Genomic DNA, 23,889 nt, shown 5'->3' on the forward strand with positions numbered 1-23,889 from the left:
CAAAACAAAAACAGGTGGGAGTTGGATTTGGCCCACAGACGGTCATCGGCCAGCTCCTGTTCTAGATCCCGTATGCGGTGGTGGCACTGTTTAATGCTTGTCAAAACCCACTGTGTTCTTAAAATGGTCGAATTCTGTTGTATGTAAATTACAATTCAATTAAACTGATCAAAACTATGAATGAGGCAGACACAGAAAAAGAAACGCATGGAATGAAAAATGCACTGTTCCATGTTTATAGCATCTATAAACTCCACGTCTGAATTTCATAAATTCATTTTGCTTATTGCCTGGGCCAGCTTTTGGTGCCCCACCAGCTGAGAGCTGCCATCGTGTCCTCATGGCTGGGCACCGTCTGGCCCAGTGACCCCGAGGTGCTCTGGGGTTTGGTGACGTTGATGGGGAGACAGGGAGCCTCCAGGGCCCGTGTTTACTGATGACCTTGGACAGGCCATCTATCATTTGAGACCTTTGTGACCCTCCAGGGGAGCTGCCTAATGTTGAAACCTCAGGCTGCATCGCACAAACAGGAGTCGTTTGGGGGAGAAGGCAGCCTCCCTGCACGCTGGCCTTCCTGACAGAGCAGGAAATGCCATAGGCGGGGTGAGATGAATGCCCTGACCCCTCTTCCAATCACTGCTGACACTCTTCTCCACTTCTCCTTCCTTTTCCTGTCGTGTCGCGTTCTGCCACTGCTCACCAAGCACTTGTATGTTTTGGCTGCTCCTTGGCCCCAAGCTTGTAATCTGGAATCCTCTCCAACTTCTGATCTAGTTTACTTACAAAATCAAGAACCTGATTTCAAGCCATACAGAAACCTAGATGTCTTCCCCTACGTGTCAGGGACATCAGCAGAAGACCCCAGCACCCGCACCGAGCAGCTCCCTTTAACTCTGAAGGAGCCGGGCCCAGAGCACAACCCTGTCCCGACTTTCAGGGTCTGTTGCCATTTTCTTTGTTTTGTTGTTCCTTTTGGAACTGGGTTTATCCTGGCTCCATGGCTCCCAGCCACAGCCCTGTCAGTCACAGGCTTATGCGAGCCTTTTTGGGATGCTTTCTTATTCTCTGCCACTGGAACGTCTTGTGATAAAATCCATATTTTATTCCTGCTGTGTTGAAGTAGGCCTTCAACTTAATTATTTTCACATAACTTGCTCACATTTGGGAAGTGACCCTCATTTAGTGAGAGAGGTTTAATGAACCAGCACGGGCCCCCGGCCTCCCCACCATGCCTGACTTCACAGGTGCCCTCTTCAGTTGGGTGTTGGGTCAGCTCTGTGGCTAATTAGCTTAAATCTTCCTCCAACTCCTGAAAACTCATTTTGAAAACTCAGGATGGGGCAGGGAGCTGGGAGCAGGGGGAAGAAAATGAGGCAGCCAGCAGGGTGTTCTGCGGTGCTCTGGACAAACCGGGTGACGGACAGGGATCAGCACGTCCTTAGCCACCATCCTGACACCCAACAAGCTTTGGAAACCCATGGTTCTGGTAACTCACTTGCCAGCAAAACTGATCTGAACTGACCTCATGTGGCCATAAAACCCGAGGCTGTTTCTTGTTTTTATGTATTCGTACATACTGCTATAGAAGCAAGAACGTCTTATTTGAATATGGAGCATGGCCCCGGACTCTCTGAGATGTTGTATGATGGATGGTCTATGCATAGTATGGATGTCCTTAAAAAAAAAAAAAAAAAAAAAAAAAAAAGGCTGGGAGCACCTAGGTGGCTCAGTCGGTTAAGCGTCTGCCATTGGCTCAGGTCGTGATCCCAGGGTCCTGGGATGGAATCCTGCATCTGGCTCCCTGCTCAGTGGGGAGTCTACTTCTCCCTCTACCTCTGCCCCTCCCCCTGCTTGTGCCCTCTCTCTCTCTCTGACAAATAAATAAATTCTTTAAAAATAAGTGAATGAATGAATGAATGAATGAATGTCTGAGTTTTGGGCACATCCGGGCCCAAGAGTTTTGGCTGGGAGGCTCTGGCCTGAGTGATGGCAGCGACCACATTCCAGGTAGCCCAGAAAGGTTAGGAAGAGAGTGTAATCACGTATGAGTTCTGGCATTCTCTAAAGCCTCTGCTTTGTGTTTTACTACAGTCCTTGGTTTCATATCTCAGAAGCCATACGACCTGAACCTGCAGAAATCCCCCTTGTCCCTCCCCTGCCAGGAGCCTGCAGGAACTGGAAGGAAAGCCAGGCAGAAGGTCTGAACCTCGGAAGGCCCGATGGGCCCTTCTGGAAGGGGTTTCACCTCCCCCCACCCTCCCTGCCCCAAACGCCTTCTAATGCTTTACTCTGGCATTGAGACTGTCCAAAATGGCACCACAGAGTTTAATTAATCATTCTCCTATTGCTCTGTGGAGCTCATGTCAGTAAATGTTTCATTTCATTAAAAAACAAACTACTCAAATGGAAAGATTTCATGTATTTTTTTAAAACTCTTAGTTCAATCTCTGCCAATGGAAAGTTTAATTGGCCACTTGGGTCAGGCCTATTTTTCCAGTGCTCTGCCCAAGTCCCAGACATAGCAGATAGAGCAACTTGACCCTATACATGTAGCATCCCTTGAGACAGCCTGCTTCCTGGGCGGAGGTAGCCAGGGGACCCACACAGGCCACCAGCAGGCCCACACCATCAGTCACATGCCCACTCCTGTTCTCGCCCCGCCTCCTTTCCTGCCTGACTCCTTCCTCCCACTCCTCCTCTTCCTTCTCTTCTCGTGCCTTCTCTCCACAGGCTTCGTCAAAGCATGGGGACCATATGTAACCCATTCTGCACCCTGGGCCAAACCGAAACATGCCAATGACAGCTTTGCCAGAAAAGTGGGAAAAAAGACAATGCACATTTGGCTGACAATGACAGTGCGAGTGGGATCAGCTCTCTTCCCACTGACTGTATGCCAGAGTCCGCAAGGCCCAGCCGTGGACGGCACTGTCCCCACCCTGCAGTCAGGAGATGCCTGCTGAGCAAGGCTTAGGCTGGTTTTGACTCTACAAATAATAACCAGATTAAGTGGACTGTGTTCATACTTAAAGAAATAGTATTCTCAGCTATAAGAATTTTGATAAATCATTTCAAGAATTTTTTTTTTGCAAAAATGGGTTTTACTCTTTACATTCTATAAAAATGAGCCTATTTCATTTTTCTCTTTAGATGGTTTCATATTTTTGTTACCAAAAGAACTTATTAGTTCTCCTCTTTTAGCCACTTTCCCCAAGACATTGGCTTTACCTAGTACGTGGGAGGTGAAGGACAGGGACTGGGAAGGGGCTACGCATGAGCTTGAGTGCCAGGGCGGTCAGAGGAGAGTCTGGAGGGACATGGGGCTGCCAGAAGACAGGAATCTGGTTACCGCACTTCCTATCAAGGAAGCAGACAGGGAGGGAGGAGGGCGCTTGGGAATGTTTTTCCTTTTTCTCCCTTTTCATGGGGGAGAAGGCTAGCAGAGAAACAGAGAAGACAGAAGCTTGAAAACACGGCATATGGGCATGTTTTAGGGAAACACTGTCATCAACAGTTCGGGCCTCCAGGTTTCCTAGTGGGAGCTGCACTAGAGACCATTTGTCAGCGGGGGGCGGTCTCTCTGCTACCAGTAGGGCCTGACTGCGGGGGCGTGTCACAGTCACAAAGCACAGCTGGGTGTGTGCCCTGGTTCCCAACCCACGACAGAGGAGGACCGAGGGGCTTGGCCAACCCTGTCCTCTTCTGCCCCCACCGTGCAGCCCCCGACTCTCCACCCTCTCACTAGATCGGGAAAAGTGGGCCATTTCCAGGGGTCACTCCTGCAGGGCACAGCTCAGTGGTCCTCAGTCCACAGAACATCCGTGGGGCCTACTGTGCTGGGGTTTGCTTTCCCAGTCCTCTTCCCTAGATCCTTCATGGGGCCCCCCCGTCACCACGGATTTCCGGCTGTAAAACACGGCTGCGGAGAGAGCAGCATTTCCAGTGGGTCTGCCCAAAACCTCGCAGCTGAGATTCTCCAGCCAAGGGGACTGCACTCCCTTCCTGTCATTAGGGCCATATTATCCTTTCTAAATCATCTTGCTGGCTTCCTCGTGGTTTCGGAATTAGCGGCAGGCGTCGCACGCTCACTGCATGCGGCTGCCAACAATGTCGATTTCCATGTGCGTCCGTTTTCTTTCCCTTCTCTCCTTGTCTTTGCCCTCCTCCTCTTCCAGATTTTCCCATTCCTCTCCTTGGAGCTACCTACTAACTCCACAGAGACTCCCCTCCCTCTTTTCTGTCAGATTCTTTGCAGAAGGGAAAGAAAGCTCATCTCCCCTGAAGAACCACTTCACTATTTCCCCCTCTGCACCGCTCACTGATGACTTGACCTTCCCCGGCCTCAGTTTCTTCATTTGTCAACAAAATACCTCCACAGTCACTGTGCTTTCAGCTGTTTCGGGAAAAAAAAAAAAAAAAAAGGTCTTCTATGAAAGAGGAGGCTTTGGCTTTAAGGCTTCCCATTTGTGCAGCTTCCTAATATGGATCTCAGAGGGGCCAGCTCTGCACGATCAGGGATTTTCACTGTTAGCAGATCAAGGCTGCATCTGGATTTGACTGTGGGTTGCAAGAACCTGGATTTTTGTGCCACGGGAAAATTAAGCACTTTCACAATGGGAATGATGTTAGGTTATCAGACATTGAGATTACTTTTGCAAACTGAGCTTTCCATTCAAAGGAAATTATGCTCTATTGTGCATAAGGCTTTCGTCAGAGGCTCCCCCTTGCTTCTCTGCATAAACCCTGCAAAAAGCTCCTTCTGTTTACTCGCCTGTGTCTGTTGAGCAGTGCTGTGCTACTGCCAGGGGAAGGAGGACTAAGTTAATGGTGCTTGCTCAGCACGAGCTTGTGCTACAGACCATCACGGGCCCCAGCTGCCTTACTAGGCAACAATCAGGAGGTGTCATGTTAGGTCTGGTGAAGGATCAAAGTACAAATTTAGGGCAGATAGATACTGATCAAAGAGTATAGACGAAAATAAAGGAGTGACTCTGAGAAGGCACAATAATGTCTAGTTCTCTTTCTCTTGCCTCATTTGACCAGATAACCTCGGGGCAGCTGTTTTTATTAAAGCCCACCATATTAATAAATACAGAAATGACAGCTACTCAGGGGCCATAATACAGAAAGGTTACTTGAAGTTGGTCATGCAGGATCGTGAAGAACTCTTTTGTCCCAGAAAAGGAGGAGTAAGGAAGAGCACGAGGGTGTCCACCGGGAAGGCCATGGAAACACAGAGCTGAGAACGAAGGGCGGTGGAACACAGGACTCAGGAGTGGGAAGTTCCTCTCTGGCTGCCCTCTCTGCTTGCCTTCTGGTCCCCTCCTCTCACCTCTCACCAGCCACACTGGCCAAGAGAAATCTTGTAGGGAGAGGTGGCAGCATGACTCCTGGGCACTCCAAGCAGGCTTCCCTCTCTGGGGGAACTCAGGAGCTGAAAGGAGAAGCCCTAGGGACTGTGGATGGGGGCAGGGAGGGCAGAGGACAAAGCACCCTTGGCTGAGAGTAGAGGTTCTATTCTGCTTCCTATTTTCCTGGCTGGAGAGTCTGATCTTTTCCGACCCCAAGAAAAATCTGTTCTGTCGTCACGCTGAGCATAGCAGGAATAGTAAGAGTGCAGGTGATGAAAATGGGTTGCTGAACACAGAGGAATAAATGTCTACAATTCCAGGCTGTAGGGTGTCTGAGTGGGGCAGAGGGAAAGAAGGGTGCGACTTCTAATTCTCTAAGGAAGGTGGCTTCTAGCTTCACTAATTTCCCTTGCCTCTTCAAGACACCGTTAGGTGACAGGATATATTCACAAAAGCCAGGCAGCTGTCACTTACTAAAAGATTTGAAAGTGCTTCAAATGCACGGATAAATGTGATGTGCTTAAGAGAAAGCTTCTGCTTTGCTAGATCCTGCCAGATTCACAAAGCAGGTGTTCAGCTGAGAGCCAGGGCACAGAATGGCCAGGACAGTCTGCCTAGAATGGTACTGGAACATGGTGTTTCGACCGACGACAGTGTCAATTTCCCAGAACAACTTTGAGGACAGAGGCTATCTCGTGGCTGGGACAATACATGCTATATTTATGTGTGGAGATGATGGAATAGAATTAAAAGGTTTTGCAGGCTATCAGCAAAACTAAAAAAATCTTGTTTCAAAAACCTCATAGGCATCATCTTTTTTTTTTTTTTTTTTTTTTGCTATCCCATCCATCCACCCATCCATCCACCCATCCATCCATCCGCCCATCCATCCATATGCTTATGCTTACTGAGAGTCTACCATGGGGGAGACACTGCTGGGCACTGGGGATATCTAAAGGAGCTCCTGTCCCCTCGGAGCTACTGCGAATTCCAGACACATGGATTGGGGCTTTAACAGAGATGTACTGGGTGTTGTGGAAGCAAGCAGACAGGGCAAGTCATTTGGCATGGACATGAAGAAAGCTGCACAAAGGAGATGATGTCTGGGCTGGGCTTTGAAGGATTCTGAGGCAGACAGTGAAGCCGAGAAGAATGACTCACATCAGAGGGACAGCTCAGTGTGAGGGTTGGGGGTGGCAAGAGAGAAATCATGTCAGATCATGTCACTCTCCCACTCAAGTCCCTCAGTGACTCCCCATCTCACTAACAATGAAAGCTAAAGTCCTCACATTGACCTAGGAAGGCCCTATCTGATCTCCCTGGGGGCCTTTCAGACGTCCTGTTCCCTCTGCTCCAGCCACACTGGCCTCCTTCCCTTTTTCAAGGCCCTGTTTCCTTCAGGTCCTTCCTCAGACGTCCCTCCCAATGAGGTCCTCCCTTGCCACTCTCCATCCCCTTCCCCATTTTACTCTTCTCCCTACCCATTACCACCAGCCAATACCCAATAGAGTTTGCTTATTATCTCAGTTTATTGTCTGTCTCTTCCAAAAAGAATAAACGCTCTCTCACAAGGGCACAAGATTTTGTCTGCTGGTTCAGTGCTGCACTCTTGGTGCTTGAACAGCACCTGGCATACAGCAGGTGCTCAATGAATATTTGTGGAATGACTCAAGGAGCACACCCCCCCCCCAACAAGGAAAGAGTTATTAAGGACTATGCAAACTAAGGCTTCTGGAGTTTATCTGGAAGGTGAAGGGAAGCCACAGACGTTTTTAACTAGGAGAGTAAGATAACTGGGTCTCCGTTTTCTAGGATAACAACCCCGGTGGTGACAGAGATAGAATGGGTGTGGGGGGAGGAGAAACTGAAGCAGCAACTCCCATGAAGAGGTCACTGCAGAGCGGATGGCAGCCTGATGCAGGGCAATGGAGGCAAAAAGGAAAAGAAGGATGTGGGGGAGGGTTTGAAGGTGATGTAATGGGTTAAAATGCCTAACTCTGATTGTATGCATCAACCCCAGAAAACCCCTTTTATGTAAGTGTTGTCATTTCTCACATACAACAGTCCATCAGTACAAAATCCGTTCTAAACTTGATGCAAAGAACGGTTCTGCACCTTGGCTCACAGAAAAGCAAGCTAGACTTTTAGGCCTAGAGTGTGTTCAAGTCAGGCTGATCCCGGGGAATTTGTAAAGCGGAGCTGTTCTCTGGAACTGCCTACACCTCTGTGACACGTCTTGGAAGCAACCTCTGTCTGGGAGGGTGTGGTGCGTGCGACTCCTTTCTGCTACCTCCCTATTAATCTCAGTGTCCCATTTCAGTGTTTTTTCCTTCGGCTCTAAGGCTGTCATTCAATTTGAGATTGTCCTTCTCCCCTTCCTTTTAATCCATTCCTTTTACAGAACTCGCTAACTAACCAGCCGACCCATGTTTCATTGTCTCCTCAACCCTTCTGCTCTTCATGTGGTCACACCTCACATACTCCACTCTAAACTCCCTCTCTGATTCTTACTTCTGGAACTCCTTTCATGCTGGGCAGAAATGCCTGGAAAGCTTTATGAACCCATGGATAAGTCACCTTCCTTCCCTTGACCTCCATCCTCATCTACCAGCCAAAGTCCCTCTCCTCTGTGTGAAGGTGACAGAAGGTCATGCTCAGGTATGAAAGAATTCAGAAAAATACCGCCACCTACTGTTCTTGAAAAAAGAATTACTTAAAAATATACTCCAGCCAACTGAGAAATTTCTGCATCCAGATGTCAGACTGGAAGGCATGATGGACGGGGACTGGGAGTCTGTCCTGGGGTATCCCCAATAGGCACAACGATTCAGCGCAGCAGAGAAGCAATGCCTGGGCACACACTGACTGACTTGGCCATACCAACAGTCAGAATGTGGAGAGGAAGGTCCTTCCTTTCACAGTGACGTCTGGATGAAGCTTAATGACACTGTGCCTTAGGAACTGTTATCCTTCATTAAGGTAATAATCCTGTAATTGGAATTCCTCTGTAAAAGCCTCTCCCTCAAGAAGAATTTACTGTGAGATCCAGAAGCCCAATTAAATAGGATTATAACGACTAGTTAAAAAACAAAAACAAGAAGTACCCATGGCTAGGAACAGGCCTGGGAACAATTTTCTGTGGCTGTTTGTGGCTGAAGAGCAGCTCATGGCGCTGACCCGCTGACACAGCTCTCTGGCCGCTGTTGCGGACCCGCCAGGCCCAGAGCCCCCCTGTGGCAGCGCACCAGGCCCCCACGATGACGATGGGCTCTGGCCAGCCTTTCCAGCTGCATAGCCAGGCTTCACGTCACGGCCCTCAAATTCCTTTTCCTGCAGCTCCTTGAAGAGGCTCTGTCCTCTTAGGCCTTGGTGCCTTCCCGTATGCCAGTCTGTATCCAGGACCTTCCTCCCTCTCCCTTGACTTGATAAAGAAACCCTGCTTGCCCTTTCCATGAAGCTTCTCAGACACAACCCGTCCCGTTACCCTCAGAGAAGCAGGGCAGCTCTCCCAGCCCCCTGGCATGTCAGCAGCTGCTCACAGTACGTAACTGCGCAGAATCAAGTGGACCTTGCTCTCACTGCAAACTCCTCCGTCACCCTCACAGGATTCTGAGGGAAAGGCACCTCTGTAGATACCCGCATCACGTGCCCCTGACCCCATCATCAGAATTAAGGTTCGAGGCCCACAGGGGGTAAATTCAAGTAATTCATCCCACGAGGATGATTCCCTCTAATAATAAATATCAGAAAAGACTGATTTCTTCCTGGACTTGATACATATTTTATCCATCTAACTGTAAATTCCATGAGTGCAGGGGCAACATTTATTTATTTGCTCATTGTTCTATATCCCCAGCAACCACAACAGTGCCTAGCTCCAGGAAGGTTTTCAGCCGTTTCCTCAGAGTATGAATGTCTTATTTGTACTTACTTCCCAGGTAGAGCAAAAGGCCCGGCACAGTTCACACTCACGGACACTATGCTGAATGAACCTTAGTCTGAGTTATAAAAGGAGGCCATTTTCTTTATGCTAAATCCAAACTTGGGAAAAGCCTCTCCCTCAGAAGCACACACCTGCCTGCCTTCTCTGGGGCCCCAGACCCTGTCCCTTTGTCTTGGTTTCTGCCTGCAACCCTGAGGAACAAAAAGTGGCTTTGTGTCACTGAAAGGAAAGCCTTTACAGAAATGCAAAACAACATTAACCTTTTCCCCTCCGTGGCATTCAACACACTGGCTGACTGTAAACCTGGGGGATTCAGGGAGACACTCAAAATTCAGGCAAAAAAAGAAAAAAAGAAAAAAGAAAAAAAGGTGCCTTCATATCTTCAAAATCCCAAGACCTGCACATCCCCCCCCCACCCAGAAGCAACTGAAAAATGCCCACGCTGCACTCCAGGCCCCTCTTGGGCAGCCCCTTCTCCCATGCTGGTTGGCTACTCTCGGAGCGTCTGCCCACTCGTGCATGCTGGCAGCAGCCGCCGCCACCGCATCAATAAAACTGACTTCCACCCGCGTCTCCAAACACCCAGTGCTGGCGCTTCAGAGACAGGGAATTTTGTTCATTTTGTCTCTGTGCCAACCTGGCTCTCCTAGGAGTCTCAAGGCCACGCCAACCTGAAAAGAGATCCTCTCTACTCTGCATTCTCCGAAGATGACCAGAAATAATCATAAAAAACGAACAAAGGGATTACAAATTAATCTGCCCTCGCTGTCTCCTCTGACTGCAAAGATAGAATTACAAACCCAGGATTTGCAAGAGATCTCGATTCCTCATTAATCTCCACTATCGTTTCTATCATGGCTTTTTTTTTTTTTAAAGCTCCTTTCTTAGGCAGGGAATGAGGGGGAGCTACGTTCTTTCTTCACTCAGCAGTAACTGAAAAATATGTCCTTAACATTTCAGAAAGCAGATCGTCCATGTGCTATAATATAACCACTAAAGCGTGGAGGTGAAATGGCACGAGTGTCCTTTACACCAGCATCTGTTGAAATTAATGAATTTAAGCGTGGATAACCTAAATCTGTGGTTTCTTTGAAAAGCATGAATCCGATAGCCCAGAAAATTTCCAGGGCCTAAGAAGCTCCGATTTCTTTACTTTACACTTGCTTTCGTAGGGCATATTTTGATTGTTCGGATGGGCGGTGGGTGCGTGGCCTCGAGACTGCATTTTGCATGTGCCTCTGCTCTCTCTGGCCATCTGGAGCTGGGGCCTGCAGAGAGAGCAGGTCCCGGCATTTTCCTGCCAGTTTCACTCCATGGGTCAATGCTACAGTGTAATCAAAAAGCAGTGGGGGCTTTTCTCCTCTTTCCTGGAAGTGTCTGCAAACTCTATTTGGGTGAGGCTGTGCCAGTACCATTGCTCCTCCTGGAGCCACGGCCGTGTTCCTACTGAGAAAGCACAGCTCCACGAACCGGGGTGGACTGAAGCGCTCATGCCAGCTGCTATTTACATGAATCCTGGCACACAATGCACGGTAGCTGCTTGTCTACGTGAGGTCCACGGTGGCTCCCAGTTCTGTTTTTCCCAGGCTAAATACCTGTCCGTGTTCCTCAAACTCACGCTTGGCAGAAAGTTGAGGCTCGGGCTCAGAAGGCAAAGTGTTAAGAGAGCATCCTATCAGAGGCCCATCTCTGCTAGGTCCCGCTCTTACCTGGGTATGGCACTCTTCCTTTGGTGACCAGCTCTGTGAGTAAGATTCCAAAAGACCACACATCAGACTTGATCGTGAACCTCCCGTACAGGGCTGCTTCGGGGGCCGTCCATTTAATGGGGAACTTTGCACCTGCAGAAAGAACATGTGGTGAGTCGGCAGGCAGAGAGCACGGCTCTGGGTGTGGGGCTGGGGGAGAAGTGCCTGGAAGCCACTTTCATAGGAGCAAGTTCGTAGAGGAGGATGGGAACATGGTGAATAAGAATGCACTACAACTGAGCAGCTGTGGGGTCTAGTCCTGGTTCTGTGGCCTGAAGCAAGCTAGTCTAATTTTATTTTTCCCATCAAATAGTTGGCGCTCAAAGCCCCTTAAAGCTGTGGCTTCTAGAACTTGAATCAATAACCACACTGAATGTCATAGGTTTGGTCTGGATGTGGGGCTGACTTGTGATTTAGGAAACTAATTTTATGTATTTTTTTCCTTTGCTTTGAAATGATGTCATATTTTTATTAATACATATAGTGTTAAATCATAATGCTATTGTCACAAATTCCATAGTGTGCTCTTAGGAGGTACACAGAAACCATATCCAACCACCATGCTTCTCCCAAGGTGAAGACAATTTGCTGCAGCCCATGTATTTTATGGAAATGGGCTCTATTTCCCAAGGCCTCCAAAACCCACAGCAGAGAAATGATTTTGCCTCTGGCTGCTTCCCTCCACCTTTCCCCCCAACACTGATAGTGGCCATCTTAACTCCTGGGACAGTTTCTTCTTCTGTACTCTATGATCCCTTGCTTACCTCCCTACCTTCCTCCTGCTAGCCAGAGAGCGTACTATTCACTGTTTGTTTTTAAAGAGCAGTCTTGCCTCAATGACTATCTTATGAGTCTGATTTCTCAAGACCAAGCAACAAATTCATGCCCAAGTCAGTAGAATCTTTTCTTTCAAATTTCTCAGATCATTAAAAGAATCCTCTCTCCAATCCAAAAGGAAGGGTGGCATCTACCCTGCTCTTTATAAAGCTAGATGTGTGTACAGGGAATTAAAATTGATTCAGCAGCCTGTGCTCTCATATATTAAGCTCAGCAATTAACAAAGCAGTTTCAGAAATTTCACTGAACAAACTAAAAGAAAAATACAAGGAATTTTTATTACTGATGTGAACATAATGATATGTTTAAAGCATGTTAATTTTACTTAGGACCTCCTAAAAAAAAAATCACACAAAGGCTGACAGAAATTTTCATAGTATCTTCTATGAAAAGTCACAAAATGCAAAAGTGGCAAATAATTAAAATCTTTAAATTAGCATGGTTTTAATAACGAGAGGTATGATAAATTACAGCAATTAGATTTTTGTTTTAAACACAGTACATGATAACGTCTTTAGCAAATCTACCCTGGCATTTTCTGGCAATATAATTTTCCTCTCCATCTCTTTTATGCCAGTGTGAAATGAAATTTAAAAAATCCTACTATTTCATTATGTGGCATCTCACGTTTACACTGGAGCAGAGAAGTTATTCTATAGTTTTCTTTTCCTTTTATGCACTGAGTTATTTTTAATTAGCTGTGTTTCTCAAGCATAATTATTTCTATCTTTTCTTAAGTGCTGCATGATTCCACACAAGGCCTGGTATTCTCCGAACAGTCGTTTTGTTTTTTAAAGTTTCTTTCAAAGCGTTATGCTGTGTGAGAACCTACCCTCGAGCGTTCTGTTCACGCAGCTTTTGGACTCTGAGCCGCTGGGATTAATGTGATAGATTATCTCCAGTGTTGAGAACAGACTTTGCCCTGGACCAGACCTCAGGTGGAGTTCTCTTATTTCAGAGAATTAAAGGTATATTAAATTCATTCCTATTTAAACTATCTCTTGAGCCAAATGGCTTGGAAATCTATGTCCATCTCGAAAGCAAAAAGAACTTTCTTTTCTCCCCTGTGCAGACACAAATCCTGTAAATAAAATGACAAGCAAAAGGAGCCTTTCTTCCCTTCTTGGAATCATTCAACATTTGTGAAGGTGTGTGTGTGTATTGCTGAAAGTAAACTGTTCAAAATTTGGATGAAGTCACCTTGGATTTTCTGAGAGAAGACTTCATAATTTCAGGTTAACAAAAACCCAAACAAATGTCAATATATCGGCCCGTTGTGCTAGTTGGCTTCATTGTTTTTTCATTACATCATCTACAACAAGAATTATAATATGCAAGCCTTCAATAAATAAATTTAAACAAAGGCTGTAACGGATCTCTGATAGGAAACCATTTGTGGATATGTGCTTTGAGACTTATTAGCAGGAGCTTTCGTAAATAAATTTATTTTGCATTAGTTTTCTTTTTTTTTAAAGATTTTATTTATTTATTTGACAGAGAGAGACACCCAGCCAGAGAGGGAACACAAGCAGGGGGAGTGGGAGAGGAAGAAACAGGCTCCCAGCAGAGAAGCCTGATGTGGGGCTCTACCCCAGAACGCTGGGATCACGCCCTGAGCCGAAGGCAGACGCTTAACCACTGTGCCACCCAGGCGCCCCCGAAGGCAGACGCTTAACGAGTGCGCCACCCAGGCACCCCTATTTTGCATTAGTTTTCTAAGATAAGCAATATATTTACACCTAATGCATTTTGGAAGAAAAAGAAATAATGTCTTTGTCCGATATCCCTGACTTCTTTTCAGTCTTAAAATAGCAGCCACTGTTGATAAAAGAAGTTTCTCTAAAGATAACTCATATTTTCCTTTTCAAGGCAGAAAAAAGGTTAATAAATTAAAGCAGTGATAATCTGTTAATCATTAACTACGGTTTCAACAAAAGAACTGATGGCTGTCTGCTCTTTAACTCATCTCATTACCTCTACTTCCCCTCACCTTGGTTTCCCACCTCCTGGGGGTACAGATGCAGCTCCAAATGGTTTGTGGGGGTTGGGCGGGGGGGGGGGGGGAGGGGAGGTGTCTCTGTCCAGGGCCAGGCAGGTTGTGCATTGCAAACCTCAGTCTATGAGAACGGCATCGCTAGGGCTGTATGGAACACCACCTACAAAACCCCCACAGGTGGCTCTGTGGTGGGGGCGGGGGGGCGGGGGAGGGCTGCGATGGGCTCTGGCCTCCAGTGAAGTCAAGAAAGCTCAGAAACCTGGAAGGAAGGATCTCCTGGGTGTAAACATTGCCTTTCCCTTGAAAATAAAGTTCTGCCCTGTCATATTTTTTTGAAGATACCATGACAGGCAGTAAGTCAGGATCAAAGTTGTCTCCTAAGCAGTATGGATTTGCAGAAAAAAGGAGACAGTGCCCAGAGGGCCTATACTACAATGAACTTGGCCCTACTGTGTAACCAGCTGATTCGCTCTTCTTGAAATTCTCCTGTTTGGGAGCAAGATTCAGATGCCAATGCAATTTCCTCTTCTTTGCATTTTATCAGAGAAAACACAGCAAACTGCAGGTAGGATAATCTGTCACTGGTGTCATGGGCTTTGGAGGACACAGTAACTCAGTGAACTTGTTCAATGTTTAGATAAACCAAAAAATAAACACTAGAATGATGATAATTCCTTTATTTCTGACTGAATTACTTTAACAGTTTAGGAGTCTTTGAGGCCAACAGACAAAGGCCGTACATGATATATATATATGTATATGTATTTAATGCATGGACTTGAAATGTCTTTTCCACTGTTTTCCAGGCAGCATTTGCAGATTTTGTACCTCCCAGGGTAAAGCCCTTGCTGAAAGCCTGACCTGGTGCTGTCACAGGCTCAGGTCCTGGAACCACCATCTGGACTGGCGTCATTTACCTTCCTGTAACCCTAGTGAGGACCAACGAGCCTGAGGCCAAGCCATTTTCTGTGGTGAGTAAACATGCCGGTGTTTTAAATAATCATTTGTCACCGACATCCCCATCCTGTTTCTCTAGATTCTGTTGAGATGTGAACTGAGTGGTCATGAGCTCTGTGTAACGAGGGGGCACTGTACTCTCTCTCGGCTTCAACTGCTGTCCTGATCCCGCATCCCCTGCGTTTGGATCACCCGATGGGCCCTCCGTCCTGAATTCCTGATCTGTGTTACGGATTCTCTCCTCAGCGTCTCCACTGAGAGGCCTCAAAAGGCCTCTCAAATACAACATTCAAAGTTTACCTTTCCCAGAATTCTGCTTTTTTTTTTCACCGTTTGTTGCCTTGTGAACTGCCCAGCGGGGGAGACCAGAATGCCGAGAATGCTCCTTATCCAGATGCTGTGTCTAAGTGCCCATCACCGTGCCCTCACAAGGCAGTGCTGAGCCTGCCTGGGGAGGGAGCTCAGTGCGTCTTCCCCATGTCCTCTTCGGCCCTTGCTGCTTTATCACTCTAGGTTGAGGCTGCTTCACTGTGAATGTGTCCGGGCATCCTAACTACCCTCACGCTAGTCCTTACTCACACGCCGTCACCTGCCTGCACTCCTGCAAGGGCCTTCCAGCTGGGCCCACATGCACAGTCCGGTCCCTCCTCCCTACTGCTCCAGCCGCTTCTTGTTATCCCTCTCCCAACCCCTCCCCCACCCCAACTTCTCCATTGCCCTTCTCTGATGGTTCCTACCTGCCACAGCGCCATGGGGCAGGCTGTTCTCCTTGTGGAAGTCCCTAACCCTTGGCTAGCTCCTGCTCCTTTCTTCTCAGCCTCAATTATTTGCACAGGGAGCCTTCGCTTGAACACTAAGGCTGGGGTTGGCTCCTAGCTCTGTGCCATCAGAGCCCCTTGCTCTTTGTGGCTACTACCATTTAAGGGCAGATGAATACATCTGTTGTTTGGAGCATGCCTCTCTCAATAGATAGAGACTGTCCTTGAGGGCAGGAGCGTGTCTTTCTGGATGGCCACCTTATCTCCGGTACAGAGACCAGTGCCTGGTGCACAGATCTTTATCTGTCTAAAGGTAGACAGAAGGTAGACAGAAGGTAGACAGATAAAGCTGTGCTGAGTGACGGAGGTACTGGACAGCTGTTAACCTTTTCAGCCTTTTCAGCCTTCCTTTCCAGGCCGGACCATCACAGCTCCTCATGAGGCTTATTATCAGTTCCTGGCTCTCCAGCAGGTCCTCTCCTTGTCCTCAGTGACCAGTGTCACTGTCTGCCGCCATCTGGATGCCCTTATAAGGGTCTCACAACTGCCGACTGCAGAAGAGCATCTGTCACACACTAATGACACTTAGGAACACCTGGAAAACCCTGTGTTTTTACTGCCAAATGAAGTGTGGAGTGAATGTGTCTGAGGTGGAAGGAGCTCCAGACTGCTCCGTGAGGAGTGGGGGGCTTGAGTCACTGGTGTTGCAGCTGGGGGGGGGGTGGTTATAACGGTAGAAAGTCTAGGTGGCCAGAGGCCTTAAGAGTGTTCACGGCAGAACAAAGGTGAAAATCCTTTTCTGAATAGAATGAGATGAAGCCCGTAACTGGATGCCAATCACTCACACCCCCAGGCCCTGGTCTTTCTCAGGTAAAATAAGGTGAAGAGTCATTCAGGCTACAGGTAGGAGAAAAGAGAGGGTGGTGGATATATTCAGCTACCAAAGTTTGACCACAAAACAACATCAAACCTTCACGACTGCTGGCTGGTTTTGTTCTCTCGTTTCCTACCATGAATACTTCTGAGTTTCCCCCATGTGCCTGGCACCATACCTAGCGCTAGGGATGCGACAGCGACCTCAACCTCTGGCTCTCATGGAGCTTGCAGCTCAGTCTGGGAAGGAGAGGAAATAAATGAGTGCCATGATAGATGTCAGACAGTGACAGACGCTATAAAGAAGAATAAGGTGGGCTACAAGGACAGATTTTATGGGGCTCTGCAAGCCCCACGAAAGTCTTTGGATGCTATCCCAAGTGTGATGGGAAGCCACCGGGGCTTGTGAGCAGAAGAGGATGACATCCCACCTCCTTCTTTCTCCTTGTCTTTCAAATGTGGAAGATAATATATCACTACCTTGAGAACGATTTATGATGAGAAAGAACGTGTAGAGCATTTTGACTTTTCAACACCCTGGAGGAGCATGATGACATGTCAAGGCCCACGGGTGTCTCTTAGCAATCAGCATGGGGTAGATTATGCTTCTGTTGTCACTGCTGACGTCATGTTTATTTAACTAGTGGCTCTAGTCGCATTTGTGCTATTTTAGCACACTTTTCATGTTTGGATAATACTAATAATCTCAGCAACAAAGGAGTAAAACTTGGCATACTCCAACACTGTGCAAAGCTCACACATTTCCATGAGAAATGAATTAATTATCTTCTCTGAATTTATTCTTCCCTGATGTCCTTCCTTCCTTTCCAAGCCTTTCTTGTGTCTCTGCTTTAGGCTCTTCTCCATTCACCACTTGCTAATTGCAAGCGTCTGAGAGGCCGAGGTGTTGGGGACTCACCCTCTCTCATGACTACCCCTGACCATTATCTCTGTGGGAACAGGGCTGGAAACACTACACAGACTCTGTTTTTCATCAGAAGTCCCAGCTCTTGATTTGCAAACATCGAAGGGATAAAGCCTCTAGGGTGTCCCACCTTTATCTCAAATGTGGCAACTATGAATCTAAATTCATTATTTTACTAAATCATCTTACTATGAATAAGACATTATAAAGGAGATTCTTGTACTAGGTAGAAAATTTTACTAAATGACTGACCTGACTTAAAAAGCTTATTCTTACTTTAATATTTTAGGATCCAAATGGCGTACTTTTATTTTTTTAAGTATCCCTTTTCTGGGGGTCAGATCATCATTCTGCCAGGCTTGTCAAAGCAGGGAAAAACCTAATAGCCAGCTGGAACTTCTCCCTCTCCTCAAACCTCTGAGCTAATCCATCACCAAGGTTTTTTTCCCTTTTCTTTCTTTCCTTTTTTTTTTTTTTTTTCAGTAATCTCTATGCCCAAAGCGGGGCTTAAGCTCACAAACCCAAATTCAAGAGTCTACTGACCGAGGTGGCCAGGCGCCCCGTATCACCAAGGCTTCCTGTTTTCCTCTTTGACATGTCTTTGCCCTTTCTTGTTTAAGCTCTTTGCTAAAACTTGTCTTGGATCCTTGTCCCTCTGATCAGTCCTCCTGTCATGGTTCATGGATTGTGCCCTGCCTTCGGCTCATTGTCCTTCCAACAAGTCACTTAAACCTCAGCTTCATAACGCTCCCTTCACCAACCACATAGGGGGCCCCCCACTGCATCACCCCCAAGTCTCTATTCAACTTCAGCTCTTGCCACCTCAAACACATCTTCTCCTCTGGTTTGCTGTCCCAGAACCTGTACCCTGCCCCTGGTGTAATCATACCTGCTGCTTCTTAGCTTGTTCTAAATGTCTTCTTCTCTTCCATCTCTATAGCTGAAGCCTACTCATCTCAAGTCCCACCTTCTTCATGAAGTCATCTGTGATTACTTCAGCCTTCATTGATCTCTCTGATGCACTTGGAGCCAATCTTACAAATAAGTGTTTAATGTGTGACAGGAGTAGTCTCAACAATAATTACACATATACTGAGTGCTTGCTAAGTGTCAGGCATCATGCTAAGTACTTTATATGCAGGACGTAGATGCCAGGAACAGTCCTGTTCTCCAGATGAGAACACTGAACACAGACAGGTAAAATGATAGGCCAAAGGACATGTGGCAATGGTGGAACTGGGATTTGAACCAAGGGAGTCTGGCTCCAGAGCCCAAGTGCTTCAGTGCTATAGCCCACGCTGCTGTGCCCATGTGCCCAACATGTCTTTCTGCTAGTTCTGCAGGTGTTCTTTTTATCTTCTTAAGTAGAATGTCAATCCTTTGAGGTTGGAGACCATGTTGTATACTTCTATTCCTTGACAGTACCTTGCCCAAGGCTGGTTAAAGAGTAACTACTCAACAAATCTTCAACTGGCTAAAGACAATTTATCCTAGCAATTTGTCCAACACTGTGATGGCCAAAGAAATTCTCTTCCTTTATACAGATTTAATCAAACCAAAAAAAGAAAAGAGTGAGCACACAGCAGTGTAACGAACTAATAATTGTTTTCACTCTTAGTGTTATAGGAATAAAATCATCCTTATCGTACTTTGGGATGATTTGACAGAATGCTCTTGGTTTTTAAGTGAAAACAGGAAGACCAGTTAAATTCATTAAGTCAGGATGGCTCATTCCAGCCCCCAGGATCCATTCCAGTTAATGACGGTCCTATATCCCTAGTGGCCAGGCAAGCTGTTTTCTCTGCCTCGAACGGAAGCAGTTCTTACTGGATTTGGTTGCTTACTATATTTCATCCTCATGCATTAAGATGATGGCAGTGGCACTGGAGATATTCAAATGAAAATGGCAGAGACTTCCACTTCCAAGTCTACCTCCTTCACTAAGTTATGTTAGTTGGCCAGGAATGGGAGGAAAATGCTCTGAAGTGAGCGCAAAGGGGCCCACTCTGTGGGTTGTGCTGTGACTGAGCGGTCATTTGTAGAAGGCCCAGGATGGCCATTTACAAAAGGAGCTTCGAAGTCAGCAGGTCTGGGCTTGAACATTCAATGTGCCGGGTGACCACTTAAAACCTTCCCCAGTCTCAGTCTCCATGTCTGTAAACTGGGACGATGATAACCTCATGAGGTTGTGGTGAGAATTATAAATAACGTAAGAGGTTCAGCACAGCAACTGGCACCTTGTGACAGCTGAATACATGCCAATGATTATCTTATTTGGACAGTAACGCAAAGGCATTTAGTTGCACCAGGTTAGCCAAAGCTTTCCAAACTTTAAGAGAGGAAAAGAGGATGAAGAAAATCCAGTGCGCTCATCCATCGATTACTGAGAACTTACTGAGGGTCCAATCAGTCCCCGGCACAGGGGGAGGGCCTCCTGAGAAAACCAAGCATGGGTCACCTCCTGCCATATGCCTTTCCAGGCAGCTGGGGAGCCAGGGCTCACAGGCAAACCCAACAGACAGCTAAATAGATTGTGGCACTGGCTTCAGGAAAAAGACGGCTTCGGAGAGAGGGAAAGAGGAAGTGCACAGGGAATGGGGGCTCTGGATAGAGGTGGCCACATTGAAATGCCGCAGTGTGACCCGTGGTTCTCCCTGGGAGGGGCTCAGCTTGGGGGCCAGGACAGGCCTGCAGGGGTGGGTGGCCAGCTCACATTATTGGCTCTTGGTGGAGAGCTGGGCTGTCACCCCCGCCCCCCCGGCCCCCAGCGACCAGGCCAATTCCACAGCCCTGTCTCAGAAAACATCCCCTCTGGCTAAAAAACTGGGCCAAGGTGGAGAAGGACAGCCAAATCCTTCCTACAGAGACTACAGTGGTGCCCTAATAGCATTTTCAAGGAGGGAAGGCATTAGCTTCAACAACAGACACTTTTTCTGAACCAAAGATCCATCCAGGGTCCCTTTTAATTAGGAAGCCACAAACTCTGTAAATTATTACATCCAAAATTAAATAATGTGCAGTACTTCAACTTTAAAGTCACCCTGCAGAATAAAGGAAAAGAAATCACAAACCATGCCCACAACAGGAAGCTGATTACACTGGCTGGGAGGGGTGACGAGGCAGGACTAGGACAGGATATCCTGTAAAAGAGGCGAAATCAGGGCTGGCCTGACCTGGAACTCTGTGGTTATTCAAACAAAACAATGATTTCAAACCCAATAAAACCAGGCAAAGCAAAACTCAGATATTTCACACTAGGCCAAAGGAATGACTTTCAAATTTCCCAAACATGTCTGGAGCAACACAACTGTGTGTTTTCCAGTTATTCCTGGTGACACATTCTGCTGAAATTTCTCCTTTAAGTTCGTAAGATTTTAGCACCATGTTTTACAAGTAAAAGTAAAGGAGAGGTGCATGGTACAATGCATTCATGTGATGTTCCATCTGAAATGCTTCACGGTGAGCAGGGAATCTGAGAAAGAAGGAAGGAGGTAATGAGGAGAAGAGGGAGGAGTGCTGTCCCACCAGGGATGTGGGTGGAGGAAGAACAAGTTCGGCCAAGGAAGACAAGAACCAAGGGCCAGAGGCAGGGCCTGGATACAAAGACCGATTAGTTGGGCGTGGACCCAAAGTCAGGCGTGGCTGACTCCATGGAAGGGATATCTAAGCTGAGAGGGGTGAGAGAAGTCCCAAGGGAGGCCCAGAACAGAGGACCAGACAGAGAAGGGGTGCAAGGTCCATTGGTGAGTATTGAAAACCTAAATAGGACAAGCAGAGGACAGAGGGGAGCAAACCCAGCCACCAGGGAGAACGGGAGGTAAGGCTGAGGCCAGGGCACTAGGCCTGGCCTCCCGTAGTTGAGGAAGGGCAGGTAGAAGGTGAACTAGGAAGGGCAGCGCAGGCGCATGTGGAGGAGAACAGAGAGCAAGCTGTGACATTTCTTCTGCTATCTGTGGGGGAGCCAGCAGGCGAGAGAAGGCTGCTCTGGCCTCTTGTCTCCCTACCACCCTCCTCCCAATGGTGACCACTGGCAACCTAGGAGAACTCTCACCGGCAGCACAAAAGTACGAAATTCATTAGCATCTCCTAAAATCATGGGAAATCTAAGAACCTCCAAGAGGACTTTGCTTGAAGTATACACTGTGTTGGGGGAGGCTTGTTTAAGTGGTTCTCTTGGGTGGAAATGAGTAAAGGAGGAGTTTTGCCAGGTATTCTAGAACCAATGATTCTTCCAGCTTTCCAAGAGCCAAAGAGAAGCAAAATCAGAATCTGTGTGTTGGGCTATCTAACCACGTGTATGCTGCTGTCAGGGTCCTGAGAACTCAGACCTAAGTAATGAATGGGTATCTGGGATGCAGCTCAACACAGAAATTATTCCAGGAATCCAGCCACCCCCAGAAGGGGCATTGGGTCTGGTTCAGTCTGACATCATGCCACAAAGTATGCTAGGCAGCAAGGACAAGCACTGGGGCTGGGGAATTGCTTGGGAACAGCTGGTGGTCATATTGAGGCTTTGGCGGGAGTTAGCAAGAAATCAAAGGAAGAGAGGATATGCAGAAGACAATAACCACTTCGGGGTGTCTTTTTCAAACCACCCCCACACAGGGCCTGTGCCACTGGGGAGACCAGCAAGATGCTGCTGTGTGCCTTCCTTCAGCTGGAAGAAATGGAGGCTTCCAAATGTGGGGCGGTTTTCATCTGTACTGCCTGCCCCTGATTAGCCAGATGATGCAAATGAAGGAGTTCCTTCTGCCAGCAAAGCAAGATGAGGAAGCCAAGTGACATTTTTGATGTTTGATGGCAGTCTGCAGTTCCTATTTACACACTTTAAAATCACAGAGGGTGACCATCTGCTTCCTTCTTGCTGATTACTAAGAAACATGGGATGCACCGACCAAGGACATGCTCTTGACCATTCAGAAACAACCGCCAAACTGCTCTGCCCAAGACAGCACAAAGGAGAAAGACACCCCCCCGCCCCCCCGCATGGAACAGAACACGTGACTGCCCAGTGCAGATAAAGAGGAAAGATATTCAGAGGAGCAGGCTGTCAGTGATCAGGGCTTACAGTGGTCCCATCTGTTTCCCCCGGGCTGTCAGCCTATAGAAGGACTGAGTCCACCTCCTTCCTGTAGTTTTAATCTTAAAAGAGAGTCTGGGGTAGGCAAGGGTGAGGTAAAGTCCCTTTCTTTTCACTGTGATCTTTGGCTTTCCGCATGTTCCTTCAGTGAGGAAAATGGATAAAAGTGTGCACAATTCGTCTCCCTTTCCCCGGCAGAATGACCCACCATCCCTGGCGGTCAACCTGGCCCCCGCGGCTCCAGGATGGCTCAGCAGATAAACAAAAGCATCCCTTCGGAAAGGCCACGGAAGCCCGGGGCTCCAAGTGGCAGAATACAAATGAAGGCGCTTTTCTGTCCAGTGACGGAAGTGTACCAAATTAGGGATCGGGGAGGCTGGATCAGAACCAGGCTCGGTTCCGGAAGGCACCCCACCGGCTCAGCAGGAGGGCTGGCTTCCACCCTGCTGAGGGCGTTCTGCCCTCCCAGAGGTTCCCCAGGCTCTCACCAGACAGCCCCTCGGGGCAGGAGAGTCAGTCCAAACGAGTTTCCTGCTCAGGACTTAAAACAATGGCTGCTTTGGAAAGGGTTTGCTTTTCGTCAAGGGATGGTTTGCTTCTCTAGTATGGGAAGAATTAGATTAAATCCAATGATTAAAAGGGTTCCCCGCCTACCTCCCCTTCCCTGACATTCGCTGTTCAGGTCATAGCACACTGTGTGGGAATTGCAATGCTGTTGTTGACAGAGAACAAGAAACGCATGTGCCGACAGGGGCAGAGGGAGGGCATCGCATGGCGAGATCAGCCTTGATGTGCCACCGGATTACAGAGGCCTCAGATGAGGCTGATTAATAATTCTGCAGGAGCCCTTGAGCTGGAAAGCTGGTGTTCTGAGTCTGATAATCCCCAGTCATTGTAATACAAAGGAAGGACAGAAATTGAATTCACAGTTCTGAATTGTTGAAATTCAAAATTTGAAAGAAACAGGGATATGCTTCTTCCTGACTGTGTTTGTCAACCTAGCTGCCTCCTTGTTTGTGTTAAATGGCTACTGTGCTTTTTGAATCCAAAATCTGATTATATTTAATTAGTACAGGCATCTGGGATTTCTAATACACAAAGAGTTATTAAAGTAACAAATCTTTCTAAAATATGTTCACCATGAAAGAATGTGTTAATTTATGCAGTAACAATTTTTTAACATGAAATAATTAACATGAAAACTGCAACAATTATGAATTCTTCACAGTCTAATTTATACGTGAATTTTCCTCCAGATAATAATCCATTCAACCTAAATCTGCAATACTGGGAACGTTTGAACGACACATTTTTCTTCTTCTATTTAATACACAAACCTAAACTCACAGCAGGTCTTATACAAAGTCACGAAAGCCCCGGTTTCTACACACATTCCACAGACCCAAAGATTAAATTGCCTTGAC

At 47.2% G+C, this 23,889-nt stretch overlaps 1 protein-coding gene and 1 long non-coding RNA gene across 7 annotated transcripts in view; one reads left to right on the forward strand and one right to left on the reverse strand.

Annotated features, from left to right (window-relative positions):
• Window positions 1-23,889, forward strand: part of LOC123792962 (uncharacterized) — an 80,815-nt gene that overhangs the window by 48,190 nt on the left and 8,736 nt on the right. The window contains exons 1-2 of one of the 2 annotated variants that reach the window (XR_006779823.2): window positions 13,816-13,909; window positions 14,679-14,843. This is a non-coding gene — a long non-coding RNA (uncharacterized LOC123792962). Of the gene's footprint in view, window positions 1-13,815; window positions 13,910-14,678; window positions 14,844-23,889 lie in introns of those variants that run through there. The other variant, XR_006779824.2, reaches the window with a different exon arrangement.
• Window positions 1-23,889, reverse strand: part of FYN (FYN proto-oncogene, Src family tyrosine kinase) — a 205,966-nt gene that overhangs the window by 1,681 nt on the left and 180,396 nt on the right. For all 5 annotated transcript variants that reach the window (XM_045798497.2, XM_087865402.1, XM_087865401.1 and 2 more), the window contains one exon: window positions 11,001-11,132. In XM_045798497.2, the coding sequence (XP_045654453.1) occupies window positions 11,001-11,132 (132 nt within the window). The remainder of the gene's footprint in view (window positions 1-11,000; window positions 11,133-23,889) is intronic.

The sequence above is a fragment of the Ursus americanus genome, chromosome 11 (genome assembly GCF_024610735.1).
Source record: "Ursus americanus isolate L20-20 chromosome 11, mUrsAme1.1.p, whole genome shotgun sequence".
Classification (NCBI taxonomy): domain Eukaryota; kingdom Metazoa; phylum Chordata; class Mammalia; order Carnivora; family Ursidae; genus Ursus; species Ursus americanus.